The 16275-nt window shown below is 41.9% G+C and overlaps 1 protein-coding gene across 3 annotated transcripts in view; it reads left to right on the top strand.

The window, feature by feature from the left end:
- Window positions 1-8631, top strand: part of SNX1 (sorting nexin 1) — a 58727-nt gene extending 50096 nt beyond the window's left edge. For all 3 annotated transcript variants that reach the window (XM_044665361.1, XM_044665358.1, XM_044665360.1), the window contains 4 exons: window positions 6143-6286; window positions 7172-7252; window positions 7657-7728; window positions 8422-8631. In XM_044665361.1, coding sequence (XP_044521296.1) covers window positions 6143-6286; window positions 7172-7252; window positions 7657-7728; window positions 8422-8472 — 348 coding nt within the window. In that variant the 3' untranslated portion in view covers window positions 8473-8631. The remainder of the gene's footprint in view (window positions 1-6142; window positions 6287-7171; window positions 7253-7656; window positions 7729-8421) is intronic.
- The last annotated feature ends 7644 nt before the right edge of the window (window positions 8632-16275 follow it).

The raw sequence follows: 16275 nt of genomic DNA, 5'->3' as shown, positions 1-16275 counted from the left end.
TTTAAAAATTATAAGTTTTCTTTCTTTCCCCTCTTTATCTTATTTACCTTTTCATGTTTCTCTTGATTTTTGTGGTTGGATATTAAACTTTCCTTTTAGCCCTGGTCTTTTCTGTGCAAATACCTGGAATTCTTCAATTTTGTTGAATGCCCATACTTTCCCCTGGAAATATATAGTCAATTTTGATGGGTAGTTGATCCGTGGTTGCAGGCCCAGCTCTCTTGCCTTTCTGAATATCATATTCCAAGCCTTGCAATCTTTTAGCGTGGAGGCTGCCAGAATCTGTGTGATCCTGATTGGTGCTCCTTGATATTTGAATTGTTTCTTTCTGGCTTCTTGTAAGATTTTTTTCTTTTGCTTGGAAACTCTTGAACTTGGCAATTATATTTCTGGGTGTTTTCTTTTCTTGATCCAATGTCGCAGGTGTTCTATGAATCCTTTCAATGTCTATATTGCCCTCTTGTTGTAGGACTTCAGGGCAATTTTGCTGAATTATTTCTGTTAGTATGGAGTCCAGGTTTCTATTAATTTCTGGTTTTTCTGGAAGACCAATTATTCTCAAATTGTCTCTTCTAGACCGGTTTTCTTGGTCTGTCACTCTCTCATTGAGATATTTCATGTTTCCTTCTATTTTTTCAGTCTTTTGACTTTGTTTTATTTGTTCTTGTTGTCTTGAGAGATCATTAGCTTCTAATTGCTCAATTCTAGCCTTTAGGGATTGGTTTTAGGCTATAATCTTCTGGTTTTTGGCTATAATCTTCTGGTTTTCGGCCATAATCTTCTGGTATTCCTTTTCAATCTGGTCATTTCTGGTGTTCAATTTGCTTATCAGTTCATTTGGTTTCTGAGCCTCACTTTCCAATTGCAAGATTCTACCTTTTAAACTGTTATTTTCTTGCCATATCTCTTCCATTTTCCTCAAAATCTCAGTTTTGAACTCTTCCATAGCTTGTGAGGAGTTTTCCTTATTTGAGGAGGGTCCGGATGCTTGTTTGTTCTCCTCCTCTGTTTGCTCGGTTGTCTGGATTTTCTCTGTGTAAAAGTTGTCGAGTGTTAAAGACTTCTTTTTCTTGTTGTTAATCTTTCTCTTCTGAGCTTCCTGAGACTGGGTAGCCATCATTAGCCCAGCAGCTTCTCAGGTTTATCCTCACGGTCAGGGTCTGTCCGCGGTCTTTTGGCTCCTGAGGTCTGAGTTCTGGTTTTTTCCAAGGTCAAGCCCCCTGGTGGACCCCCTTGCTTGATCCTCTGCAGGAGGTTTCTTTACAAGTCTCAGGGCGCTGCTTCCACAGTCGTATACCCGTCTGCACTGGTTCCCCACTCAGGGTTTCAGAGCTTTAGCTGGTGGCTGTGTCTGCCTCCACCCACGCCTCCACCCTTGCCTGTGCTCTGAGCCTGCGTTCTGCTCCCACGCTCAGGTTTGTGTGTTTTCTTTAGCTTTTTGGGGTCCTAAATCTTGCTGCTCTCAGGAACAGGCCCCGGAGCTGCCAATGACTCGATGGGTGCCCCAAACTTGCTCTATTTCTTTTTAGCTGGCTGTGGTGCTATAGGTGCTGTGTGTGGAGGGGGTGGAGGTGGGGTGGTTGCTCAGCCCGCGATTTAGTGAGAGCTGTTTCACCCCTTTATAGCATGGAAATGCCTCGATTCCACGTACCTTCCACTCTGTGCCCTGTTGTGGGGTTCCTCCGTTTGTCTGGACTTGTTTTTATGTCCCCTTGAGGAGTTTTGTGTGTTTTGGTCAGGAGAGGTTAAGAGCTGCTTCTTACTCTGCCGCTATCTTAACCCGGAAGCCAATTCAATAAACATTTATAAAGCATCTACTCCGTACCAGGCAGCAGGCAGTGTGGCATTGTGGATAAAGAACTGACAGTCAGAATGACTGGAGTTGGAGTCCTGCCTCAGACATCCACTACATGTATTATCCTGGGCAAATCACTTAACCTCTCACTAACTTGGCAGCTCTCTAAGACTTACCAGTTGCAGAATGGTGGCTTCCAGACCCAAAAACATTTTAGACCTGGGGACACAAAGGAAACAGTGAAGCCGTCCCTATGTTAGGGAGATGGCATTCTACATGTGCCCAAAAGTCACTAAAAAAATCTATACTAGCCACAGCTAAGTAGCATAATGGATAGAGTACCAGGCCTGGAGTTGGGAGGACCTGGGTTCAAGTCTGACCTCAAGACATTTACTAGTTGTGTGATCCTGGGTGGGTCATTTATCCCCAGTTGCCTAGCCCTCACTGACCTTCTGCCTTAGTGTTGATGCAAAGACAGAAGGTAAGCAGAAGGAATAACGGACAGAAGGAAGGCAATGTATATACTAAATGATTCAGGCGATAGGAAGAATAGCCTCACTCCTTTAGAAGGGAAGAAAAGACAGTTTGTACCATGGTAAGCTGTGGCTAATGAAATGTCTTATGTGGGGGAATAGCAGAAGAGCATGAAAGAAAGAGATTGTGAAATCCATTTGGAAAAGTAAGCTAAAAACAGAAAATGAAGGCAGGAGATTGACATTATATCCCAGAGATAAATGAGAGCTCTTTGGCAAGAGAGAGACATGGTCAGATTCGTACTAGTAGAATCTCACTTTGGCATCTGTATAGAAGATAGAGATGAATTGATCAGAGAAGGGAGAGACTAGAGAGGAGACCATTTGGGAAGCTAAGACCAAAAAAGGGATTTTAAAAGTTTTATTGATGTATTTTATTTTTGCATTATAAACATTTACAGATTACCTATACTTTTCTAACAAAGTAAAACTAATAATACACTGACCTCATCTGAAAGTGCATGCAGCATACATCTGTAGCACCCCCTCATTTCTCAATTTATAATATTACAGAAGCTCATTTTCCTCCCTCACACACCTCACTCCATTAAAAAAAAGAAAATTCTTTGTAACAAACATGCATAGTCAAGCAAAACAAAATTCCCTCAAAAACTACATATAAAAAAAAATACCTACATATACATCCTTCTATACCCTAAATCCACTACTTCCCTGTCAGAGAGAGCATGATTCAAAATCTTTCCTTTGGAATCATGAAGGGTTATTGTTATCAATTATAGTTCTTTCCATTTTCAAAATCATTTGTTTTTATAGGATTGCTATTATTCTCATGGTTCCCCCTAATTCTTCATTTATGAAAAGCTTCAAAACTCTTTATGATTTTGGTGGTGTGGTATAAATTGTTCTGTTCTGCTCACTTCTCTGTAATCAGTTCATATGAGTCATTCCATGTTGTTTTTTTTTTTTTAAATCATCCATCTCTTCATTTCTTAGAGTATTCCATTGCATTCATAAACCAGAACTTATTCAACCATTCCTTGTTTGATGGTCATCCTCTTAGTTTCTAGTTGTTTGCTACCACAAAAAGGAGGTGCTTCAAATATTTTTATACAGTATGTGAGCCTTTTGATCTCTTTTGGATGTAGGCCTAGTAATTGTATAATTGGATCAAAGGGCATACACTATTGAGTAACTTTTTTTTTATAACTCCAAATTGCTTTCCAGAATTATTGTAAGCTAGTCATAGCTCTATCCCTCAACAATGCATCGGTGCCTATTTTCCCACCTTTCCTTTGGTATTTAACATTTCCATTTTGCCACTCTTATGGATTAGGTGGAACCTCAGAATTGCTTTAATTTGAATTTTTCTAATTGATAGTAATTTACAGCATTTTTTCATATGAGTAATAGCCTGGGTTTCTACCCTTGAGATGGATGTTCATAGCCTTAGACCTTTTCAAGATTAGGCAGTAGCTCTTAGTCTTTTAAATTGAATCATTTCTAAAAAAATAAGACCATCTTTCAGAGAAACTTGTTGCAAAGGTTTTTTCCCCAGTTAATTGTTTTTCTTTTAAGTATAGTTTTATTGGATTTATTTGTGCAAAAACATTTATTATGAAGACTTTTTTTTACCACTTAAATGTAATAAATTTACACATAAGTTTTCAAAGTTTTATTATCTAGATTGTCTCCTTCCCTGCCTCCTGCTGGAGCTAGCAAGCAATTCAATCTGGGTTATACATGTATTATCATATAAAACATTTCCATATTTTTCACTTTTGTAACAGAATCATCATATAAAATAAAACCCCAAAACAAAAACCCAAATAAACAAGTGATAAAATCATGGTTTCATCTGCATTTTTATTCCCTCTGGTGCTGGATAGCATTCTTTGTCATAAGTCCCTCAGAATTGTCCTGGTTTATTGTATTGCTGAGAATAGCCAAGTCTTTCACATTTGATCATTCCACAATATTGCTGTTACTGGGAACAGTGTTCTCCTGGTTATACTTATTTCAATCTGTATCAGTTCAAGTAGATCTTTCCAGCTTTTCTTGAAATCATTGTGTTAATCATTCCTTATAGCATAATAGTATTCCATCACTATCATATTCCACAATTTGTTCAGCCATTACCCAATTGAGTGACAAACCCTCAATTTCCAATCCTTTGCCACCACAAAAAGAGCAGCAATAAATGTCTTTGTACAAGTAGGTCCTTCCCCCCCCCCCTTTTTTTTTGTCCCTTTGGGATACAGACCTAGTAGTGGCATTACTAGGTCAAAGGGTATGCATTGTTTTATAGCCCTTTGGGTATAGTTCTAAATTGTCCTCCATAATGGTTGGATCGATTCACAACTCCACCAACAGTGTATTAGTGTCCCAATTTTGCCACATTCCCTCCAATATTTACCACTTTCCTTTACTGTCATAGTGGCCAATCTGATAGGTGTGAGGTGGTACCTCAGAGTTATTTAAATTTGTATTTCTGTAATCAAGAAGAATTTAGAATATTTTTTTACATAATTATCAATAGCTTTGATTTCTTTATCTGAAAAATGTTTATTCATATTCTTTGATCATTTATCAATTGGGAAGGACTTGTAGTCTTATAAATTTGACTTAGTTTTCTATACATCTTGTAATGTTCTTTATCTCTTGGTTATAAATTCTTCCCTTCTCCATAGATCTTCCATATAAAACTATTCTATGTTCCCTAATTTACTTATGATATCACCCTTTGTTTATAAATCTTATGTTCATTTTGACCTTATCTTGTATAGGGTATGAAATATTGGTCTATACCTAATTTCTGCCATACTTTTTCCTATTTATCCCAGCAGTTTTTTTTCAGATAGTGAGTTCTTATCCCAAATGCTGGGATCTTTGGGTTTATCAAACACTAGTTTGCTAATAAGGTCATTTAATCCCTAATCTATTCATTGATCTATCATTTCTTCACCAGTTCCAGATTATTTCAATGATTGTTGCTTTATAGTACAATTTAAGATCTGGTACTGCTAGGCCACCATCCTTCACTTTTTTTTTATTAATTCCCTTGATATTCTTGATCTTTTGTTCTTTCATAAGAATTTTGTTATTATTTTTCCTAGTTTTATTAAATCGTTTTTTAGCAGTTTGATTGGTCTGACACCAAATACGTAAATTAATTTAGGTAGAATTGTCATTTTTATTATATTAGCTTGGCCTACCCATGAGCAAATAATGTTTTTCCAATTGTTTAAATCTAACTTTATTTGTGTAAAAAGTGTTTTGTGATTGTGTTCATATAATTCTTATGTTTGTTTTGGCAAATAGATTCCCAAGTATTTTATATTGTCTAGTTATTTTAAGTGGACTTCCTCTTTCTAATTCTTACTGATGGACTTCATTAGAAATATATAGAAATGCTGATGATTTGTGTGGGTTTACTTTAAGAAAAGGCCCAGGGGGGCAGCTGGGTAGCTCAGTGGATTGAGAACCAGGCCTAGAGACAGGAGGTCCTAGGTTTAAATCTGACCTCAGACACTTCCCAGCTGTGTAACCCTGGGCAAGTCACTTGACCCCCATTGCCTACCCTTACCAATCTTCCACCTATAAGTCAATACACAGAAGTTAAGGGTTTAAATTTTAAAAAAAAAAGACCCATTTTTTCCTATGCTTTCTTATAGTATAGGAATGGGTATTATATTTTGTTGAAGGCTTTTTCTGAAGCTATTAAGATTATCATGTGATTTCTATTAGTTTGACTATTGATGTGGTCAGTTATGTTGATAGTTTTCCTAATATTGTTGTACTAGCCCCAGGATTATAAATAAATGCTAAAATAACTGGTCTTCACTATTCTTGGTAGGGTGCCTTTGACCATCGAATGAAGACTTGGCAGCGTTGGCAGGATGCCCAGACCATGTTGCAGAAGAAACGGGAAACTGAAGCCAGGCTACTGTGGGCCAATAAACCTGACAAACTGCAGCAAGCCAAAGATGAAATTGCAGAAGTAAGTCCATCCAGGTAGAAGGATTATTCCTGCCCCATAGAGATACAGACTTTTGCACAAATGAGGTTTCATTTCATCTTATACTTTTAACACTACTACACCCTAGGGCTGATACAAAATATAAAAGTAGCATATCTGAGCCCCTAATGTAAAGTGGTGCTTGCCCAGTTCAAATCTGGCCTCATATACTTACTAGTTGTATGACTATGAGTTGATCACTTAACCCTGTTGGTCCCAGTTTTGTCATCTGTAAAATGAACTGGAGAAGGAAATGGCAAACCATTTCAGAATCTTTACCAAGAGAATCCCAAATGGGAATGCACAGCAATGACCTAGTGTATAGCAAACTCTTCCATTGTTTTTCCTGAACTAGGCTCAAAGTAGGTAGGTAGAAAGCTTAAACTATCCAAGGTATGACTGTCCCAAATGACAAGCTTGACAATTCAAGATAATATTGTTATTTTATATACAGAACTATACCCTACATCTATTTTCAGCCAGTATATGGCCCCATAAGGTTAGTACCACCCTCACTAGAGGGGAAATAAGTCCTTTCCGTGTGCCCTGCCATGGTTATTTCTGCTCTTCAGTAAGTTTTCTGTTCACAGTTTGACCTGTATTCTGAGACTCCCTTAAAGCATCAAGACCCTAGTTTTACCAGTGAATCTGAATGGCCTAAGACTATTCACTCAGTAACATCTTACCCTATAACAAACCCTTGGCAAAGAGGACAGACACGGCAGTGGCCAGAGTGAGCTTCACTGCTATATACTTCCCTACTTCCTCACTGGTGTGGAGCAATGCCTGTTGGAGAGAGGAGGAGGCAGGAGTGATGGACAATACACACACACACTGAGAGAAATTTTTTCCTCCTTTTCTGCCCAGTGGGAATCGCGTGTGACTCAGTATGAAAGGGACTTTGAACGAATTTCAACAGTGGTCCGCAGAGAAGTGATAAGGTTTGAGGTATGATCTGGCTCCCTTGCTTCTCTCTGGCTTTGGTTTGCTTCCTTTTCATTCATGCCCCGAGTTTCTCTCTCTCAAACATTCCCCTTTCTTCTCATTAGGAACTGGTGCAAGGAGCTCTGCCTCATGGCTCTGAGAGCTATTACCAGGGCCTTTTAGCCAATAGTCCTCTGCCAAACTCCCCTCTCAAGGGCTCACATGAATATTACTGTCCCTCTGGCCCTGAGATGCCATCCTTACTGCCCCAGGGGCCCCACTCCTCTCCTGACCGTTGGGTGCTTAGTGTGCTGCCCTGTATGGCCAACCCCAGACTGGCTCTGCTTTCTGAGGTCCTGGGGGTCTCGGCCACCACTTAGCCTTCCCCCTCCCTTACAGAGCTCAGTGCCCTCTCTTGTTTCCTATAGAAAGAGAAATCCAAGGACTTCAGAAACCATGTGATCAAATACCTTGAAACCCTTCTCTATTCACAGCAGCAGGTGAGTGAATGTTTCAGCCTTGTGCCTTGGATCCTTTTGCTGCCTTTCTTCAGAGGCCCTTCCAAATGGGCAGGTTTTGTCTCAGTCCCCAGAGAGGCTCAAGTCAAGCTGAGTAGCTGAAAGAGCCCCCGTTGTCTTCTGGTGTGTTGTTAGGCTGAGTGGGAGGCTCGTGTGACTCAAGCATGCCTCCGTAGGCAAGAGGTTGTGGTTCCAACCCTCTGCCACCCTCAGCACCATTATGTTGTAGGTAGACAGTCCTTGGTGTTCCTCATATCCTCATGAAAACGTGTTTCTGGTCAAAATTTCTCCCACGTGGTTCCTTCCTTCCTGACAAGTCTCTGATGCCATCACCCAGTGTCACCTGGAGGCCCCAGTCTTGGGCATTGAGAAGAGTTCTGTTATCAAATTAGGTGCAGGAGACTAACACCAGCCTGGCATTGACACTGACTCCCTTTGACGGGGGGGGGCTCTTCCAGGCATCAGGCTGCTGGGGCGTGGTGTTACGTGGTCTGGGCAGTGGTCAAGCTCGGTTCTGCTCTCTCCCTTTTTTCTCTGCTTCAGTTCTCAGTGAGCCATTGCTAAGTGGCCACAGGTAGATGGGAAGCTCTCTGGCTATAGTGGCCATCCCTATGTGCTGGGGGGCAGCTCTGCTGGGGTGCTTGTTCACTGTCCCCTACCCTGGCTTCTTTGCAGCTGGTGAAGTACTGGGAAGCTTTTCTCCCGGAGGCGAAGGCCATCTCCTAATGGACCAAGAAAGTCAGAGCTCACCTGAATTTCCGCTGCCTTTTTATACACTATACCTCTCCACCTTTAATGGATCCCAGTTGCACATCCTGCTGAGCCTAGAGACTTAACCCTTTTCCACTTCCCAGGACCAAGCTGCTCCAGTAATTCTTCTAACTGTATTTTTCATTTAGCTGTCATATATATTTTCTTACTGAAGAGAATAGTTTCCTGCTTTAAGCGAAAGATCTACAGTTAGGTGGTGGGATTATGGGGTAGGGTAGGGTGTTATTAATATAAATATATAAATAAAATATATATTTTTCAGGATGTGGTCTGGAAACTGGGAATAACGTTTTCTGTTACTCCTGATGGTGCCATGAAAAGATTATGTAATAAAATATTTAAAAATCTGGTCCCATTGATTCCTGTTTGTGGTGCTTCTTGCTTTGGCTGGGGAAACCATGAAGGTTGTATCAAGCTCTTGTACTAAAGGAAAACATTAATAATCCCTTTATTTTTTTTTAGTGTTTTTTTTTTAAACCCTTACCTTCCATCTTGGAGTCAATACTGTGTATTGGCTCCAAGGCAGAAGAGTGGTAAGGGTGGGCAATGAGGGTCAAGTGACTTGCCCAGGGTCACACAGATAGGAAGTGTCTGAGGCCAGATTTGAACCTAGGACGTCCCGTCTCTAGGCCTGGTTCTCAATCCACTGAGCTACCCAGCTGCCGCCTACATTCATAATCCTTAATCACAGAAGAGGACATAGTAGACAGAGTCAGAGGGAGGATCTCAGTGAGAGAGAGAGAGACTTCATCAATTATGTCATTCTTGTCAGGGGCTACTAGGCAGAGGGCAGACAATGGGAGAAATATCCTCAGGCATGTGTGGAGAGGGCGAGGGGTGCAGCCCCCTCTAGCACGCATGCTGTAGATTTGCCAGCACAGGTCTGGTTTCTTGTTTCTTTCTCTATAACCCTCTCCTTGGGAGCATTTGTGTCAGGTTTATAACCTATCTCTGTGCCCCCCTAAAGCCTGGCTGAAGGGAAGTTCTTAACTGTCTTGTAGCTTGCTTTTAAAGAAGGGATCCCGGGGATCCTGCCCTTTTTATCAAACTGCCTTATGCCTTCTTTACTATGAAATAGGCAAACTTTATCTTTTGTCTATCTCTGCTGCCTCCCACTCGTTTTGGTCTCCTTAGGGAGTGTTTAGGCTCTGGCGCCTCCTCTATAGCCCTCCTATCAAGGCTCACTTCAGGCAGGCTGGCTTATGAGAAGGATTTGATAAACAGGTTTACTTACACAAAGTGTAAGCAACTGATAAAATATTAGTGCCTCATCCAGGCTAGTGCTGTGTCGACAGTAATGGGAAAGAAGGAATACTGGCCTGGTCTTATTTTCTAGTCCCATCTCTGGGGGCTATATAATGCTATAATCGGGTCAAGTTAAACTTCTGGTCTTTTCTTCCTTACTGTGGGAGTTAGATAATTTCTGAGGTTCCTTTGGGCTCTAGCCTTGCGCCAAATATATGATGCTCTAATACAGTGATGGGCAAACTATGGCCAGCAGGCCAGATGCTGCCCCCAGAAATGTTCTGTCTGGCCTCACAACATTATTCCTAATCTGATGAAAACAATGAGTAGGATATGATACAATGAAACTTCAAAAGAGTTGCCTTAGAAACAGACTGACAGATGAGCATTTCCTTTCCTTTGGCCCCCTCTTTAAAAAGTTTGCCCATCACTGTCCTTTTTTTTTTTTTTTTTTTTTTAAACCCTTACCATCCATCTTGGAATCAATACTGTGTATTGGCTCCAAGGCAGAAGAGTGGTAAGGGCTAGGCAATGGGGGTCAAGTGACTTGCCCAGGGTCACACAGCTGGGAAGTGTCCCATCACTGCTCTTAATACAAGGTAAGCCTCCAGTCAGGTGGCCCTTCCCCCTCTCTGTCACTTTGTTACTTCCTCCCTCCCTAAAAGCACATTTAGAAAACAGAGGAAGTAGAGTTATGTCAAAGCAGGGATTAAGCATAACACGTTTTTAAATGCTTTATAAAAGAATGAGGTCTCTACCCTCCCCACCCTAAGAATGAGACTAACTGGCTGGCTATGTGTGTGTTCAATTTTTGTTCATTGTTTTATTGCCTGTTCCCTCTGTTCTTCTTATCTGAACTTAGATAGTTGGCCCCTTCATGTCTGCCTTGCTCTGCACATTACCACAGGAAAATAGGTTTATCATAACATTTGTATCAAGTGATGACTGTTCCCCTGAAGGGAACTGGCCTGCTGCCACTCACAGGTGAGAAAGCCCACAGGAGCCAAGCTGGAGTCTTTTGGACACTTATTGCCCCAGTCATAAATTTGACATCTTTGTTTTAGGGGGGTTGGGATTTTTTTTTTTTAAACAAGTGGTCATCCTCTGGAAACAAGGTAGGAACTCTCAGAATTGCCTTGAAGAAGGCTTTCCTGTCCATAGGGATTGGGCAAATGCATCTACATGGTATTCTTTGTCATTTGTATTTAATCTGCTTAGTGGGAACCAAATAAGGAAACTACCAGTGTTTTCCAAACTCCATGCTTTGTCCTTTTGTCCTAAACTTTGCCATAAGGCTTCTGAAGGACTCTGTTCTGATCTAGCTGGCACTAGAATCTCAACTCTGCTGACCTTTGAATAATTGCTGGGGAATTGAGCCCCTGCCCCCCTAATGCCAGATCCTGAAACTACTGTCTTAAGGTAGGATGGGGCCTAGCGAAATTTGCCTCCTTGCTTTAGTCTGTATCCTGGGCAGTCATCTTCAAGAACCTACTTTCCCAAGTTACAATTTCTTTGAAATTGTGTCAAGGAAATAACAAAATTCATCCAACTAAGCTCACTCACTGCTTAACCAGTGAGGCCTAGATCTGTTTTTGTTTTTGTTTTTGACATCCCAGAGCTGCTCTAGTTAGTTCATGGTGTAACAAGTGAATCTGGGAAATGTATAAAACTACATTTCCCATGATCCAACATGGTCCAACTGATTTCCGTTTCCGACGTCTTGACGCAGGGGAGCGCTTAAATCTCGTGGGTTAGGAGGGAGTGGCTCTCTTTTGCCAGCAAGCTCTCTTTTTTGGCGAGTAGGAACTTGGTTAGGAGGCAGTATGGAGGCGGCAGTTTTGAATGCTTACAAGCGCGTGGTCTAATGATTTTATCTATCAACATGGCTTTAATTAAAATACTAATATATATATTTATACAAGCCTTTATCATTTTTCATATTAACAATGGGGTACTGTAATATTCTCAAAGCAAAATTAATTTTAATTCTTTCCCCCATATTTCATAGATATGCAATTTCACTGACATGGATTGATGTAGTCCTCTCTTTGTAGAAAAACTTTAAAAGTTGACTAAGGAGGTCATTGACAAAAAGAAAAGCCCTCTACATCAGAATTTGTGAGCAGCCCTTTTCTACAGTAGCAAAGAACTGGAAACAAAGTAGATGCCCATTGAGTGGGGAATATTAAAACAAAGAATATATGATGACTATCGAGAAGACAGCACAAACTGATCCAAAGTGAGATCAGCAGTACCAAAAACCATACATAATGACTAAAACGGTATTTGTGGAAAAGAATGATTCAGTTAAGTGAAACAATTCTTTAGACCACAAGAACCAAAGAAGAGGGAAGAGCAAACATCCTCCTCTCTCCCCCTTCTCTGGATATTGAAATTTGCATATAAGATGGACTTTTTTGATGCATTAGTTTTTCCTGAGCTGTGGTTTTTCTTTGCCTTTGTTATAAGGAATAGCACTTGAGAGAAGACTATAAGTGATATAAAAATAAGACAATCAATAAAATGTATTTTTAAAGCATATGTCATAGATGCTATCTGCTGATGAATTCTCTGTAGAATACTGTGCTTACCAATAAGCACCATGCCCTAGGCAGCTTCTAAATATATCAGAAAAATTAAATGGCACCTGTTTGTTTGTTTTCTTAAATGCTGACTGAAAAATGTGTTCTCTTGGTGCCACCCTGATAAAAGGGCCTCTCCAAAGTTAGCTAGGCTAGTCTTTGAGCAATTTTCACAAAATCTCCCACAAGGCCCAAGTTCAAAGCTTAATAAGACTTGCCAAGACAGGCCCTCTGTTGGTGTGGCTTTTGAGAATTCCCCAGTTACTTCCGTGGCAAAAGGACACAAGGAAGACAGGGAGACTTTAGCAGAGGAATTTTAATTCACTTCCACATCAAAACAAAATTGTCTATGCCTTGCTGGCAGACTGAATGAAAAACATTTTTCTGCTCAAGGATCACCAAAGACCAACACAGTCAGTACACATTTGTGTCATTCTTAAGCTTGCTAATGGCAGTTCACAGAACATTAGGTCTAGGGATTCAGAAAACCCTTGATTATTTAATCCAAACCTTCATTTTATTTCTTTTTGCAATGCCTTCATTTTGTGGCTGAGCCAACAAGTTTATGTCGTTTGTACACTGGGGAATATAATACATTGGAAAGGTCACTGTTCTGGGGTTAGGAGAGCGAAATTCAACTTTGTAAATATGAAGATGGGGGAGGCACAGAGAGCAGCTTGCCTGAAAACACAGCTCAAAAGAATCATCAATAGGACACAGTGGAAGCTTTAAAAAAAAAAAGTTACTCTACATTTAGATTAAATTGGGAATGAGCATCCAGAGAGGCCACAACGCTCCTGTCTTTCCAGATCAGACCCCCTCTGAGACGGATCAGTTTTATGAGGCACTTTGGTTAGGAAGGCTGTTAACAAATTAACACTTCTACAAATGACTTGATAGCTGACAAAATGTGAGCCCAAATTCACAACTGCCAATTCAGAGTACTTTTTTTTTTTAATCCCTTACCTTCCATCTTAGAATCAATACTCTGTATTGGCTCCAAGGCAGAAGAGTGGTAAGGCAGTGGGGGTTAAGTGACTTGCCTAAGGTCACCCAGCAAGGATGGGTTTGAGGCCAGATTTGAACCTAGGACACCCTCCCCCACTAACCCCCCCCCCCCGATTTCTGAACCTGGCTCTCAATCACTGAGTGACCCAGCTGCCCCCCACAGTACTTTTCACATCTACCACACTTCATTTTTTCTGAGGCAATTTCATGTTATAATGGAAAGATGGGGTTCCCGGTCAGAGTCGATGGGATCAAAGCCTGCCACAGAATGCTGACTTCTCATGTGACCTTGACAAAGTCACTTAACCTGGCCGTTAACCTGTTCCCTCATTTGGAACATGAGGGGCTTGGACCAATGGCAGATGAAGTCCCACCTCTCATCAGTGATGTTAGGACCCCCTGGTGGAGTTATCACACAAAAAGTGCCGAGATCTCCCTGCACTCCCCCTGGATGGCCCTTGATGTCTGAAAATGAGATGCTCTGATCCCTTTATTTATGGCCTCAGGAACTCCCAGGGCCTGGGGCTGAGAGCAGGGTGCCCCCAAGTCAGCCCTCTGCTCCCCCCAGCACCGAGCCCGTGGCACAAACTTGCCAGTGGATGGAGGTGCCGCTCCCAGGGCCGGTCCTGCAAAGCACCACCTGGATCCCCTGCCTAAAGCAGCCTCCGTCGGCCAGCTAGCGTTTGCTTATTAATAGCTACTTATTATATATCAATAAATAGTAGATGTTACAATTTATTAAGCAATGGGGGTACAAAGACAGACAAAAGTCAGGAACTTGGGGTCTAAGGGCGGAGACAACACGAACACAATTTCCAGGTTAAATGGAGGCCATGAAAGCAAGGCCCGAAAATCAAAGAAGATCAGGAGAAAGCCAAGGTGGGATTTTGGCCAGAAAGGAAGCCAGGAGGCAGAATTCCCTGGAAGCCTGGAGAGAACTCTTGGGAGAGGAAGAGCCTGAGGCGGGCATCCCGCTTGGGGAGGGACTGGGACGGGAAGGGCCTGAGTGTGAGGGGCTGCGAATGTCAGGCAGGATTTTATATTTGTCCTCCAGACACCGGAGAGCCAAGCGCAGGCCTGGGCTTTAGGGAAATCTTTAGCAGCTGACGGGGAGGACCGACCAGAGCGTGTCCACACTGACAGAGGCCTGCAGCAGGTCCGAGGAGGAAGGGGGGAGGACGGGAGAGCTGAGGTGAACAGAGAGATGGAAGGCAGCGGCAGCAGATTGGACCGGAGGGGGGAGCCGAGCATCAGCCCCAGCTCACAAGTAAGCCTGGCCAATGGCTAACATGGTCCCTCGACAATCAAAGAGAGGTTTGGGAGGAAAGAGATCGAGTCCAGTTGGGGAGCTTTAAAAGACTAGAATTCGGCCAATGCGGAAACCCTCCCTGACCTGGCTTCCTCCCACCTTCCCAGACATTTTGTTTTACAAAAACTGGCCTCTTGGCCTACCTCCAGCCTCCCCTCTCGGGCACAGCCTGGCCACGGGCCTCACCTCTGCCCCTCAGAAGCCTCGTCTTCCCTCAAACCTCGGTTCAACCCTTCCCCTAACCAAATTCTCACAGATTTCATGTATTTCAGATTTACTTTGCACATATTTCATATTATTTTCTCTGGTAGAATGTAAGCTCTTCGGGGCCAGCTGGGTAGCTCAGTGAATAGAGAGCCAGGCCTAGAGCCAGGAGGTCCTGGGTTCAAATGTGACCTCAGACACTTCCCAGCTGTGTGACCCTGGGCAAGTCACTTGACCCCCATTGCCTACCCTTGCCATTCCTCTGCCTTGGAGCTAATACATAGTATTGATTCTAAGACTGAAGGTGAGGGTTTAAAAATAATAAAAAAACTTTAAGGGCAACAAGGCCCATTTAATTTTTACCTTTGTATCCCTAACATCTAACAAATGCATGGAGCCTGAAGGTAGGTGACTAATTATAATAGCTTAAATGAATGATTAAACGGATAGATGCAGCAGGAATGAAAGAGAAAAGACCATGTTACTAAGCGGATTGAGAAGTGAGATTGAGAGAGGAAACCAAGCTTTCAAATACTGGCGGTGGGGCCAGGGGAGGAGCAGGTTCATGGTAATATCAACCGCAAAAATAAGGAAGAAAGAGAAACAGGTTTAAGGGGAAATTCGTCCATTTGGGACTTGAGTTTATTGTGTCTTGAGGCATTCAGGTAGAGACGTCCCACAGAAAGAAATGCAATTCAGATTTTAAAACATAATATGGAAATAATGGGAGCTGAAATTACAGGAAAAAACAGTGTAGAAATGAGGAGTACTATGTAAAACCCAGTGGAATTGCGCCTTGGCTACAGGGAGGGAAAGAACATGAATCAGGTAACTGTGGAAAAATAGTCTAAAAAATAAAAAAGAAATGGGGAGTACTCTGATGTGCTGATGGGTCTTCCAACATGGATGTCAGTAGCAGCTCTCAGCTCTCGGAACAGGGCTCAACACGAATCACCAAAAAGATGCCCCGGAAGCTTAAAAACAAAAGTGATTCTACACTTAGATCCCATTGAGCGCCAGCGGCCAGAGAGCGCGAGGCCATGATGCTCGTGTCTTTCCTGATCGTGTTCTATGGCTGCCTTTTTTAAAAATCGAGGATGACCACAGAAAAACTATCTGCAGAGACTGAAATTACAGGAGCATAATGAATAAACAAAGTGTTAATATTAAAGTTTATATGGTATTCTGCTTTTAAAAATGTAAGTAGTTTGAGTTTTACAGTTTCACTTTGAGATCAGTTCTGTACTCTGACTTTTTGTATCTCTTGAGTGTTTAAAATAAACTGTTAGGAAAGAAAAATAAGAGAGGGAGGGAGGGAGGAAGGAAGGAAGGAAGGAAAGAAGGAAGGAAGCAAGGAAGGAAGGAAGGAGAGAAGGAAGGAAGGAAGGAAGGAAGGAAGGAAGGAAGGAG

This window comes from Gracilinanus agilis, chromosome 2, assembly GCF_016433145.1.
Source record: "Gracilinanus agilis isolate LMUSP501 chromosome 2, AgileGrace, whole genome shotgun sequence".
NCBI classification, from domain to species: domain Eukaryota; kingdom Metazoa; phylum Chordata; class Mammalia; order Didelphimorphia; family Didelphidae; genus Gracilinanus; species Gracilinanus agilis.
The sequence above is the reverse complement of the archived record's forward strand: the minus strand, read 5'-3'. Positions and strand labels throughout refer to the sequence as shown.